The 13,321-nt window shown below is 36.6% G+C and overlaps 2 protein-coding genes across 10 annotated transcripts in view; one reads left to right on the top strand and one right to left on the bottom strand.

The window, feature by feature from the left end:
* Positions 1-13,321, top strand: part of STX18 (syntaxin 18) — a 118,397-nt gene that overhangs the window by 98,054 nt on the left and 7,022 nt on the right. For 5 of the 6 annotated variants that reach the window (XM_073342518.1, XM_073342516.1, XM_073342515.1 and 2 more), the window contains 4 exons: positions 5,940-5,998; positions 6,838-6,907; positions 7,534-7,614; positions 9,118-13,242. In XM_073342518.1, the coding sequence (XP_073198619.1) occupies positions 5,940-5,998; positions 6,838-6,907; positions 7,534-7,614; positions 9,118-9,213 (306 nt within the window). In that variant the 3' untranslated portion in view covers positions 9,214-13,242. The remainder of the gene's footprint in view (positions 1-5,939; positions 5,999-6,837; positions 6,908-7,533; positions 7,615-9,117; positions 13,243-13,321) is intronic. The other variant, XM_073342517.1, reaches the window with a different exon arrangement.
* Positions 10,251-13,321, bottom strand: part of NSG1 (neuronal vesicle trafficking associated 1) — a 27,009-nt gene continuing 23,938 nt past the window's right edge. For all 4 annotated transcript variants that reach the window (XM_073342524.1, XM_073342523.1, XM_073342525.1 and 1 more), the window contains exon 5: positions 10,251-12,269. In XM_073342524.1, the coding sequence (XP_073198625.1) occupies positions 12,069-12,269 (201 nt within the window). In that variant the 3' untranslated portion in view covers positions 10,251-12,068. The remainder of the gene's footprint in view (positions 12,270-13,321) is intronic.

Here is a 13,321-nt window from a genome sequence, read left to right as displayed (position 1 = left end):
CCTTCTCTCTCTCTCTTTTTTCATATGAGCAGTAAGAATGTTACTGATATAATCTTTTCCCTCTAATTGATTGATGCTTAAAGTGCTGCTAGCATTTTCTAGACCCAATATGAATAGTTTTATTATTAAATATAACTAGATGACGGTATTTACAAAATGCAGGGATGTGTGCAGTAGTTTGCTGAAATGAAACTGCACTGTCTCCAACACCTGAAAGCATTTTTGAGCAATAGTTCTCCAGGTATGCCTGAGGTTTGGAGACCTGCTGGCACCTAGCCAAAGGATTTTGTCCATATGTTGTTGAATTTTAGGTTATTTTAATATTATTGTGTTAATTAACAAGAACTCAAAGCTGATAAATTTACAAGCTGTTCTGAAAGATTTTCTCCCCTGGCAGAAATAAAATGTTTGACAAAACGCTGGACCCAGTTTTTCCATTCATGTGCGAAAACTAAATTCAGTGGAGTTACATTAGTACGAGCAGAAATCAGGCAGCTATATGCTCTTCCCTTGAGCATTGTATTAGGACATTGTACCAGATAACATGCTTCATCACAACACTGCAACAACCTAGTGTCTTCAATGCAAGAATCTCAATGTGCTTTACAAACGTCAAAGAATCCTCACAGCATCCAATAGCTGATTTGATAAGGGGTGTTTAGACATTTCTCTATTTTTATGTATGCTATTACAGGAATAGTTAATTTTTACTCTTTTAATTCTTTTTCTGTGAATAATGGTCCAATTGCATGGAAGTTACATTTATTTTAAGTAAATTGACTCCCAAAGGGTGAGAAATACTGTAGAAACTGGAGTATTGGTTTTAAAGTGTTGTGGCAAATTATACCCATAATTCACAATCAGTGTTTCATGATCTTTCTTAAGGGTAAAATAATGAGTTAAACCTCTCTCATATGGCTACAACAGCAATTTAATTCATTATTTCACCCACAGGAGAGATCATTACATGGTCCAAAATGGTTGCAGACTATTGTACGATTTGCACAATAAATCCTAATTTATAACCCATAGTGCAGGTATATTAATGCTTTTATAGTTATTGTAAGCAGATGTCTTGTGGTCAGATTGAGTGGAATAAAATCCGTTTCTGCTGTGTCTGTTCTGAAAAGGTCTAATTTTCCTCAACTACTTTCATCTTATTATTTTTTGTCTACGGTGAAATCACATACAGACATTTAATGATGTGTCTCTTGGGATAACAAAAAAGAACTCTGATTATTACTTCTATTCATTAAATCTTGGACAAAGTCTAAGCAATTTGTCACTTTGTGCCATCCTTTTGTAGCAGCATATTTTACTGTCATAAAAAGCGCTTTCTTTATTAAGCCATAGATAGTTGAGCTATATTTAGATTGTTGTAGTTTCAGTTTTATGTTCCTATCATGTAAATTCTTTTGTGACATATTGATGTATTATGTGGTGTGTTCTAACCTTTTGTTCAATTGACTGTTCTATCATAGTTTATTACAGTGCAGACCAAATAATTCATCAGCCATCATTTCAAATTACAAAGTTTATCTAGGGATATTTTTTTTAAATATGAGTAGCGGGTTTGGGATTTCTTGTAAAATACATTCTCAAAGTGGATTTATACTATTTGTAACAGATCACAAGCATTTACTGTGTATTGAAAATCTGACTTTTAAACTGGTTATATAATTCTTACTAGGGTGCTAAAAAACGGTAACATTTTTGGTGCTGAATTTTTAATACAGGACTGTTCCAACTTATTCCCACAGAAGCATGAACAAGTTTGAATAGTCCTGCGTGAAAAATTCAGCACCAGAAATTTTACCAACAGCTATAAATTGGCTGCCTTCTCCAGTCAATGACTATCTTGACTATTTGGTGCTGGACCTTCTGTACTCGGTACACCACTTTACTTCAGGTTTACACTGGTGTGACTCCATTTAATACTTACACCTGTGTAAACCTGACATAGTGCAATGGTGAATCAGGTCCCACGGGTTTAACTCTTCTAGCCATTCATTACTATAATTGTAACTATGTCTATACCAGTCATTAGATTTTGTTAATGCATGCTCCCTTGGAGGAAAAGTCTCCAAAGACAGGGTCCTTGTGATGGGAGGTAATTTAATCATTTAGGTTGGGATGTTAGAATTCTGCCATGATCTAATCATGAATCTGTGGGCAGGGGAATAGGCTGAACTATGGATGGATTACTGCTGATAGGACTGAACCTCTGGAAGAGACTTTCTAGAGTGCTTCAATGCTTGTGGGGAAAGGGAACTTGTATCACTAGATATCACTCCCCTAGAATCACTCTGTAGTTGAGGATGGGTAGGCCAGGCTGCGAATATTTGATACAGTTGAATATTCCTGATACATGGAATGTAGCTGTTACGAAGCCATCCCTAAAGATATATCTGTAGACAGGATAGGACATTTGGGAAGAAACAGATGAATGGATTTGCTAAAAATTATCATAGTCAGCACCCACTCTTCTGTTGTGAATGTTGAAGCAATATTAATTGGACACTAGCTCCTTTTAATGGATTAATGCTCATTTTAAATATCAGAATGAAGTAAATAACACACAATTACTAAAACAGTATTTCAAAATGTAAGACCATCTGTTGTGGGGTGGTGACTCCTCTGTAACGCCCCTTGCTGGCCAAACCTGGGCACTGAAGGCACCCCCTGCCTCGGTTTTCCTCCCCAAGGTGTAGTGCCTCAGCTTTCCAGACACTAGGTTGTTCTAGAGATGTGACCAAGTCACAAACAAACACTTCTTCCACTATAGCACAAGTCAGCTAAAATTCCCAACAAACACAAGGTTCTTCTGCCTTTCAGGAGCTTCTCTTCAGCCACAGGCTCCATTCCCAGCCCCTTTTTGGGCTACCTTTGAGAGTCTGTCTGGCTCTGGGATCGAGCGCTCAGCCCCCAGGCCATTTCCCCTGGAATACTGTCCACGTTCCCTGCTGGGCTCTGTTCCTTGCGTCCTTCCCTATTCTGGTATAGAGCACCAGGCCACAAGGCTAATAGCTTTGGAGTACCCAGCCTCCTGTGGACCATCACTCACGGCCTTTCACAGGAGCCTGCCTGCTGTCTGTGATTCCACTCTAGACTGATCTCTCTCAGCCCTTCTTCTGTGACCCAGGTGTACATTAAAGCATCAGCTGACACTCCTTAATCCTGCCCTCTCAGGCTGGGAAGCAGCTAATTAATTATGGCATATACGGGGCTGGTCCCAATTCTCCTTAAAGGGACCAGTCACATTGTGACAGCATCTCTCCGTAATGAGTAAATAAATCCCAGAACAGTATATCCTAAAAAGAAATATTCTAAAATTCAGGCTTCCTTTCTTGAAGGGCAAACTTCCTCCTCATAGATCTGCTTGGTATGTTCTATTCCTGGAATGGTCTAATGGTCACTCTATGAACTAAGATCATTTGGAAGGGAAGAAGTGCCTGACTATACCCAAAAGCAAAAAGAAAAGAATTTGTACTGTTGCTGTGTTGGAAAGTTGGAATAGTGTTACCAGCAGGAAAGAAAAATACTGGACTATTATACACAGTATTCAACGGCATATCCTAGGAATATGGATCAACTAGTAGACATTATGGAGACAGTGTTGATTTAGCCTCTTGAATCTCTAAAAGTAAGATTCAATTTCTGGGTTAGTACAAAGATTCCAGTGTATCTTCCTGAAATTTACAGCATGTAATCTGTAAATAAAGATTGAATTTTCTGAGGATTTTCAAATTAATGTCAATTAGTTTGAGATAAAAGTAGATCTTTTGAAAAATTTGTGCTGTGAGCATAATCCTTTTTTATGCTAAGAGGACTGGGGGGAAAGTGACTAGGGTGAGAAACGAACATTGTGATTAATTTTGAAAGATGGCAGCATAATGGCATTAAAGTTGCCTACTTATGCAGATTGGAGCTGCACAAAAGCTGAGTCTGATTAGCTCTGTGCCATATTGTGCACATTGATTTACATGCAGTATCTTGAAAAAATTAATGATGAATTAAATGTTTAAATTACTCTGAAGTATTGAAATGTTTACATTGTCCATCATTTAAAAAAATACAGCTTAGTGAGGGCATTTTCAGTAACGTCTGTGTAGAAAGCGAAATGTCTAGCTACCTACATGAGACTAATTTCACATGAATGTAACTACCTGTCTTTCTTGTTAAAGATAGTGGTTCTCAGGCAGTTACTAAATTCCTCTGCTTTTTGCATTGACATATAGTGTTCTGAGTAATTTTTGCTTAATCCCTACAGAACTTCTGTTTCTTAGAAATACTTGGCATTTGCTCAGATTGCTACCAACTCCTATTGGACAGAGCTGCGGAGCCAGTGCTCCCGGTGGGGACAGCACGTGGAGTCTCTGTGACTGTCCCTCCGCCTAGGAGCCGGAGGGACATGCTGGCTGCTTCTGAGAGCCGTGTGGTGCCAGGCAGGGAGCCTGCCAGCCCTGCCGGCAGCACCACCAACCGGACTTTTAATGGTCCGGTCAGCACTGCTGACTGGGTATTCCAGTCAAAAACCGGACGCCTGGCAACCCTATAATGCAGAAGCATTGGATTTTTATTGCTAATGAAATTGAAACTCGATTGGCTTATGCAAAACACAAAGGAAGTGTTTTAATAGATGAGTTCAGTGTAAACACCAAGTGTTCTTGAAAGAAATGGAATAATACTCATTCTCTTTGCACAGTTAAGGTGCTGGACTATTTCACTCCACTCTCGTGTCAAATTATTTGGACTGCAAGGACCACATTTTCCACTATTCATACTGCTACGTATGGGGCTCTATATTTAGAAATACAATATATCACAGGCACATCCTACCTAGGATGTGTATTATAAGTATTAAGGTTTCATATCCAGTAAAATTTTCACACAAAATAAATCAACCCAGCATTTTCCACCTATAGCTGTTCAGGGACTCTGAAACTTTATAGTGGGCGATTTCAGAAGCATACCTGCTCTTTGAGAAGTAATCAACATAATTCTGAATTCCCCTGGGTGTGGTTTTCAAATGGAATTTGTGACTTTCAATGGGATTTGTTCTCCTAAATCACTTAGGCACTTTGGAAAATCCCATCCCCATCTATGTAGAGTTTCATCTGGTGATTAGGGCATAGAAACTGGTTCTTCTTGGAACAGTTTCTTTAAGGTGAGGATTGCAGTTAGCCTGTTATTTATATGTTACAGTTTGACTGTGCAGACTTGTTAAATCATTTTCAGATCTGTTAGTCTTTTTGGATGAGCATGATGCAAAATCTACTATGGTGAACTGCAAATGAATTGGCAATTAATGTAGTCCATCTCTGAAAGAAGAGCTTATTTCCCTAATAAAATTTGTTTATGGTTATTTGCTTGGAAAATGTAATGATAATAGTACATTTAAAAGCTATTTCATTAAGTAACCCCAATTTAAAATGGAAAGTGACAAGTTAGAGAGACTGCAACTGTACTGGCCTTTGCTTTATTTTCTAAAGTATCAGTACTAGACGTCAGAAGGTTTCATATTTTGTCAAACTCATGCTCTTAATTTCATACTACACTAGGTTAGAATAATATCATATACTATGGCTGCTTCTAAAGTCAAAACATATGTTAAATCAGGAGGATTGTTGCTTTTATTGTGTCTTTTGTGTACTTGTGTATTGAGCAAATCTGTAGAATCATTTTGGCTCATCTTTGGGGGAAAAGAGGAAAATAGTGGCTTTTCAGGTGGCTGGTTAAAGCAAACATGTTCATGCTGGTTTTTTCTACTTCTCAAACTGGGGTGAGTAATACAGAAAGATCTCTGCAGCTCTTAATTAATTCACTAACAGTCAATGTTTATAATTAATATTGAGATCTTGCTTTCTTGTTTAGAATGTCTTTTACAACAATCTGTGACTTCATGTGGTTTTTGTTGTTGTTTTGTTTTCCTCCTTTAGTTTGAACAGGAAAACCAGCGACTTGTTGGTGAGATGAATAGCCTATTTGATGAAGTGAGGTACAACTTTCTCTTATTTGCTGCGTTTGCATGTTTTATAACCAGCGTCCCCTGTGTTCCAGGGCTACAGAATCCACCCCTTGCTAATATCTTGCTCCAGAATATGAACTTTCATTTAAAAAGCTAAATCCATAAAGTTGGGTATAAACCTTGAAAATGTGAACTGAATGTAAACTCATGCCATGTTGTTTCCCGAGTCTGCAGGCAGCCTGAAAAAAATCTGATGTTTGGTGTCTGATATTTCCATTTGATGGGTTATAAAACTCAAATATAGCCATTTAAATATTAATTGTTTCATTGCTGATCTTTTTAATAGATAGATAAATCCAGATTGTGTTTATCCTATAATGCCCAATTATCTCCCATGCTTCTCCAGGTGCAAAAGACCCAACTGCCCACCTACCAAACCTCTCCATCTTTTCTCTGACAACTTCTACCATACATGTGTTGTCAATACAAGTCTTCAGCAATCAAAAATTTTAAACATGGGGTCATCATAAAATAGATATGTCAAAATAATTAATTAATCTAAGGGCTACTGTATTTGTATTATTAATTTCCATCTCATTTGGATAACCCTCATTGTTAAGATAAGTGAAGCTGCTACAGAACTTCCAGTATACTCCAGCACCTGTGCAGGCTCCACTCCCTCTCACCATAAATCATGGAATATTTGTACATTACTGCTATCTAAAATTGCTGACAATATGACTACCATATTAATAGTATGATTTGCTGGGTTTGAGGATGTGAGTCTAGAGTAATCTACAGTGGAAAATCTTTGCACTAACACAATGACATATCTGGGGGGGTGTTTTGTTTTGTTTTGTTTTGTCAAGACAAATTGAAGGGAAAGTGGTTGAAATCTCCAGACTTCAAGAGATATTCACAGAAAAAGTCTTGCAACAGGTAAAAAATGTTTGCTGCTGTAATGTCAAAATGTCAAGAGAAACAACTGAACTGTATGCTTAAGAGAAATGAGCTTTTCCTGCAGACATTTCTCTGCTGTGAAACTGCTCTGTGTCTTATTTACATTACGTTATCAGAGATGTGAATAAAAGAAAACCCAGACACTGAGGAAAAATGGAACTTAAAAGTTGTGTTTCAAAGCCAAATACCGAATGGCTTTTCCTGCATAATATTCTTAGTAGATACATCTTCCTAGTAAGGTCTCTTTGCTCCAGAACAATGTATTGTTAATGTTGCTTGTTACTTATGCTCAGTTAGTGGCATTTTGGAAACTAAACATCTTTCCTAAGACAACTGGTGAAAAACTATAGGCTACACGTAGGTCTGATACAAGGCTACTGAAGTCAATGGAAGTTTTTCTATTGATTTCAGGGTCCTAGTGACATAGACAGAAAATTTAAGATTTAATTAACCCTCGGTTCCTTGAAGATTGGTAAAGATGCACATAAAATATTAAGACACATACTTCTTTACTTCATAGTTGTGATCTATTCTGGCCCAGATCTTTACAGTTAACATTTTTCTACAGAATTTGTCATTGTCTTTATGGAACTCTTGCTCAACAGGACACTGAAATTGACAATATTCATCAGTTAGTCGTGGGTGCAACAGAGAATATCAAAGAAGGCAATGAAGACATAAGAGAGGTAATGTTACTAAGTAGTGTTTTGATGCATTTATTGTTCCTAGCTATCAAAGCATTTTTGCCTAAGCAATACCCTATACTATGGCAATATTTACAACTTGCAGGCTGCCTTATGGGCATATCTGATTAGCAATAGCAGTGTGGGCGGAAGCTACCCGGATCCCTTACACTGAAGTGTAGCCTGTGAAACTTCATGTTTCACTAATGTTGATCTGAACAACCACTGGGACCTGTAAACTTTGCTGGTCTTTACCTCCTTGTTAAAGATGAGGATAACCCTGGGCTGCATGTAGTCACCTATGCAAAGGAGTTTGGTGGAAGAAGACACCACTGAAATAGATGGGAATGCAGTCTTGATATGCTATCTTGATTCGAAGAGGCCCTTCCCCATACTGCATAAGGTCTTGTTTACAGGTTGTCTTATCTAAATGCCTAAACATGAATTTAGGACCCTATCATTAGGCACTTATTTTTGAAAATCTGTTTGGGACTTTTTTTTCAGAGACTTGATTTAGGATTGTTATTTCTCATATTCAACTATCCAAAAGGTAACATGGCTTAGCAGGCAGAGCATATGATGGCAGGGATGAATTTTTTTAGACTCATTGCCAATAGACTAAATAGATTATTAATAATATTCAGCACTTAAGTACAGTGCATCTCATTCATGGCTCTCAAAGCATCATTATCTTCATTCTACAGCTGGTAGAACTGAGGCACAGAGAGTGTAACTAACTTTCCTAAGGTCACATAGTGTGTCAGTGGCAGAGCTGGGACTAAAACACAGATCTTCTGATGCATGTTAACTTGGGGAAGTCACTTAACCTCTGTGCTTCAGTTTCCCTCCCCTTAAAACTCTGAGATCCACAAATGAAAACTTCTGTATTTAATTGAGACTGATACTATTAATGATAGTCTATTGATATGAAGTCTAAAATAACCCCCCATCCTTCCCATTTCAGTTGAAAAACAAATCTTGGAATCAGTGTTTGGTATTTTAAACTTGGACTTGGTCATTTACAATATTTAAATATTGCCTTGAGCTATGTTAAATCAGCCCTCAGTAACAGCTATTATTTAAATCACTAAAGAGCTTTAATAAACTATTTAGAGAAGCCGTTTCTCTTGTTCTTAAAGTTAACTTTTGGCATTGAAATAGATAATGTATGCATTTTTAATCAGTTCTTGTATCACTTTCTTAGAACATATGCCATGCACAAGAATGAACAGTTCTAATCATTAACTAACCCAACTCTATTGGTGGGATGGGGGATTCCTTTTTTCCCTTCTGCTGACTCTGCTTTTGGAATTTTGAGGCCTGAGTCATGGGGTGAGAATCTAGAGAAATATGGGCCTAACTCTTCTCTAAGTGAAGTCAATGGTGAGTTTTTCCACTGGCTTAAAGAGGTGCCAGACTGGGCCCAGATAGACTGTTGGTTGAGTCATATTATGGAAATCAGTATTTTTAGGGAAAAATAGTCATTGAGCTCATATCTTCCTACAGGCAATCAAAAAAAATGCTGGATTTCGAGTATGGATCCTTTTCTTCCTTGTAATGTGTTCATTCTCCTTGCTTTTCCTGGACTGGTATGACAGTTAGGCTTTGTTTTATTATGTGCTATGTTTGAATAAGATTTAGACATTCCTCCTCTCAAAGCAAGATACACTATCTGCAAATGACATATTGTTGTGACTGGAAAATATTTTCCTGCAAAAAAGTGTGTATGTACCACTCTTGCAGTGAACAGATCAACACCATTTGAGTCCATTCAGCAACTTCATAAAACAGGTAGTCTTTCAAAGCTAAAAACTTTGAGGCAGCTAGCAAGTGAAAAGCAGACTCCAGTTTAGTACGTTGCAAGAAATTTTCAATAAAATGTAAGTTATACGTTTAGGAAATTTTAGCCCACCAAACCAATTAGTGGAAAGTTCACAATGTAGACAGGATGTACAAAGAAGAAAATTGTTGCAATGCAGACAGGGTTGAGCTTTTCTGTTTGTCTTCTCAGGTTTCTTTTTTAGTCACATCACTCACTACAAAGTGTAGAGACCTTGTTCATGTATGACAGCCACTCCTACTCCCGTAGAGTTAGTTTGCGCAGGGGTCACTTGTATTTGTTGGGAAATAACTGTCTTTTAAACACTGTTATAAAGCTTTACTTACACTAGGTTCTAAGAAGTTTGGAAAGTGTCATGTTTGTTAAATTATAGTAAACCCATTGTGATGCAACTGATGTATTGAGATGTTGGAGCAAAGCCGAAGAATAGATAATATAGAAGCCAAACTTTTTGAAGTATTAAAATTAACTACCTGTTCAAAACAAAAACCCACACTTCAGAAACTGTTGGAGCCAGGAGCTTATGAACCACCTCCTGCTGAAGTCAGTGAGAAAACTCTTTGACTTCAAGGGGTGCAGTATCAGTCACCAAATGAGTTGTTTTCAGCTGCTTGAAATTTTTGAATGTTTTCTTTTGAGGACAGTAACTAGCCTTATTGTTCAGCAGCTGGCTCTACAATGAAGTTGTTTAGTGGTCTAAGGTTAAGGGAAAATATAGTTTTAAATTACATCGCTAGAGGATAATAATGAGAAGCAAATCTTACAAAATTTGAATTCATGTTTTTGGTAAAAATTTTGATTTCGAAGTTCATTTTACTGTGTGTCTTGGGAAATGTATATAAACATACTGTATGCAACAGGCAATATCATCCTTATTCTTTATTTTGTATGAAGTGAAAATGTCAAAAGTTACATGTGAATTAATTTACATTCAATAAAGTACATGTCTACTAGCAGACAAAACATGGTATGTTGTGATGTGTTTGCATTTTTAAAGTTCAAACTCCTGTAAAGAAAATTTTGGCACATAATTTATTGCTTTTTATGCATTCCACACAGCATAATAACAAAGCTTTTTATAGTTCATAACTATATAATGCACACTCATTGTTATGTTTGGTATCAAACCTATAGAATTGAGAAGCAGTGGCCATTTTGTACTTTATTGGTATGTAAAATTCTTGATACTAAATACATTAATAATGGATTAGAAGAAAACCCAAAAGTGGAGCTGACCAAATTTGTTCTACTACAGAACTAGACAAATAACCAATGATTTCCCTTCATTTTTGTATAGTGCCTATAACAATGAAACTTTTGACATGTCCACTAGAAATATCACATTCAAGTAATATGAAAGGAAAAGTGAATCTCATACCTAAAAGCTTCACACAACTTATTTTGTCTAACCAGCATATTAATAAAATTATTTTTGTAATGCATATTTAGGATTAAATGAAAAAACCATGGTTTCATACAAAATAAGAAATTTGTCAATACAATGAAACATCAAACTTGAACGTGCACTCACAATACTAGGCTTGTCTACATCTTTTTTCCTCCAAAATCATACATAAACAGTTATGCTTCTTCACTCAATTTCGACATGTCACTTTAAAACAGCAAGTAGCGTAAACTAATACACTAGTTTCACTTGTGATGTCGTGTAGTTTAAAAGTTAGCAAATTGCAAACAGCATAGTTAACTCAAAGCTATTCAGAATATATAAAAAGGGGAAAAAAGTGTTAATGTTATATAAAAGGGATTTTTTTTTAAATGTTGCTCCCTCTGTCATATCAGACAAATTACAGACTATATCTAGAGTGAAAGGCTTTCTGCCTCTTTCTTCAGTGTGATCAAAGGATGTCTTTTCTCATCAAAACACCCTCCAGTTCTTAAGTTGCTTTTACACCACCTGAACAAATCCACAGCTAAAAATGTGTCTCTCTCCCCACTATGTCCTATCTCGTTTGTGTTTCAGTGCACACCCTAACATACTAAAGCCATAGTGGCAATGTAGTGAAATTTTGTTGACAGTAATAATAAAACATTGAGCATGCCTTGTTGCAGAGAACTTCATTATCACTTACAAATCAACAGTGAAGAAAAATATGCTACCTGACAGTTTCTCCATTCTAATCATTACAGCATGTCCTTGATATCAGCCTTACTTGAGCTGAAAACAAAAGTTTTAAATATAGCTCTTTGCTAAACAAGAGATCACTCTAGTTATGGCTATGGTGGTTCAGTTTGCAAAAATGGCTACATAATAAAAACAAAATCAGTTCAGACAATAAAGCACATTATGTGAAGTCCAAACCACTGAAAAATCCAGTGAAAAATTGTCAGCATCCAGTAAATTGCAAGAAAATATCTAAAGTTAATTTTTTAACATTGAAAATGGTGTCAGAGCTCTAAAGCGACGCTGATATGCACCTTATTTTATGCCCATGAATGTTTTGTAGCAAGTTTTATTTTTTGCAAAGCAGTATCAGCAAACAGAAGCAATTGCACCATAAACATGAGTAACCTCTAAATTATCCATAATTATATTTAATGAAAAGTTCCTTAAAGTCCCTTGGTTACCTTCAAATGACATAATAATTAGCTTATCGCACTAAGCTGATTTCTCAGCAGCTTCAGTCTCCTGTTCAGACAATTTCTCTTCTGACAGTACTGTCATCCACGGAGACACTGAGCGTGTGATGGTTTGTTTGGCCAGATTGTAGTGGTTTATGACAGTGTAAAATTTCCCTCGAGCACTGGAGTCTTGTTCAGAGTAGTAGTTCTCTAATCCAGCTGGAATGCATTGATTATTCTGGAAGAAAACCCACCATTTACATTAGAGACTGTTCCAAAGACAAGTAACTTCTCTTTATAGTCTACATGATTTTCTTGTGTGTGAGTCTAGAAGCAACACACCAATATTGTTGAATCATTGTGATGATAATAGTATACAGTGGTCTCAATGATCCAAATTTATTTTGGAATACATTCCTTACTGTGATAAACCTCCTAGATCACATCTTATTTTCATGAGTCCCCAGGGGACAATAGTCATGCAATTGTACTCCACTATACTTCAGTAGTTATTATTACAGACACTCTAAAATAGCAGACAACATCAAGCAGTCAAATTTAGTTTGTTACCCTAACAAGGTTTTTTAAAAGGCTTTAAATGTCTAGAACCAGACATTTTTGGTGCCTCTCAATACAACAGTCAGCCAATTCAAGCAGTTAAAGCTACAGTTCCATAGTTAGATATGGCTGTAGGCACTTTAATAGCTTTTATTCAACACAGACTGAAACCAGGCTAACGAATATGCTGTTGCCAAACTATGAACACACTATGTCAGTGTAGTAAACCTAATGCCACAGCAAAAAAAATATATGCCTGTATGTGTTTACACAAAAAGAAACCAAGATTTTCAAAAATACATGGCTAAAGTTAAGCTCTTAAATCCATGCTTAGGCTTCTAAATATGGATTTCAGAGTCTAAATGTAGCCACCTATTTTTGAAAACTTTGTCAGATGGGGACATGTGCATGCTTTCATTATCGGTTGGCTAGCTATAAGCTATTATTCCAGTGATGATGTAGTAAGCAACACCAGTACTAGCTAAGGCAATTTCAACTCCGCTTAGGAGGCTAGTTCAAGTGAAGATGAAGGAAAATATGACTAAAAATAATTTTTTTCCCAAGGTATTGGTACTTGCACTACTCAGATCAGTTTGAAGAATGAAGAAGTCTAATTACGTCTACCTCAGCTAGAAGCACATTTAAAAGAAATGGTATGCTAAGTCTCCTTACAGAAATGGAATATTTATATAAATCATGTTCAAATACACAATACATTTTAATAGCATTCTC

This window comes from Lepidochelys kempii, chromosome 4 (genome assembly GCF_965140265.1).
Source record: "Lepidochelys kempii isolate rLepKem1 chromosome 4, rLepKem1.hap2, whole genome shotgun sequence".
Lineage (NCBI taxonomy): Eukaryota > Metazoa > Chordata > Testudines > Cheloniidae > Lepidochelys > Lepidochelys kempii.
The sequence above is the reverse complement of the archived record's forward strand: the minus strand, read 5'-3'. Positions and strand labels throughout refer to the sequence as shown.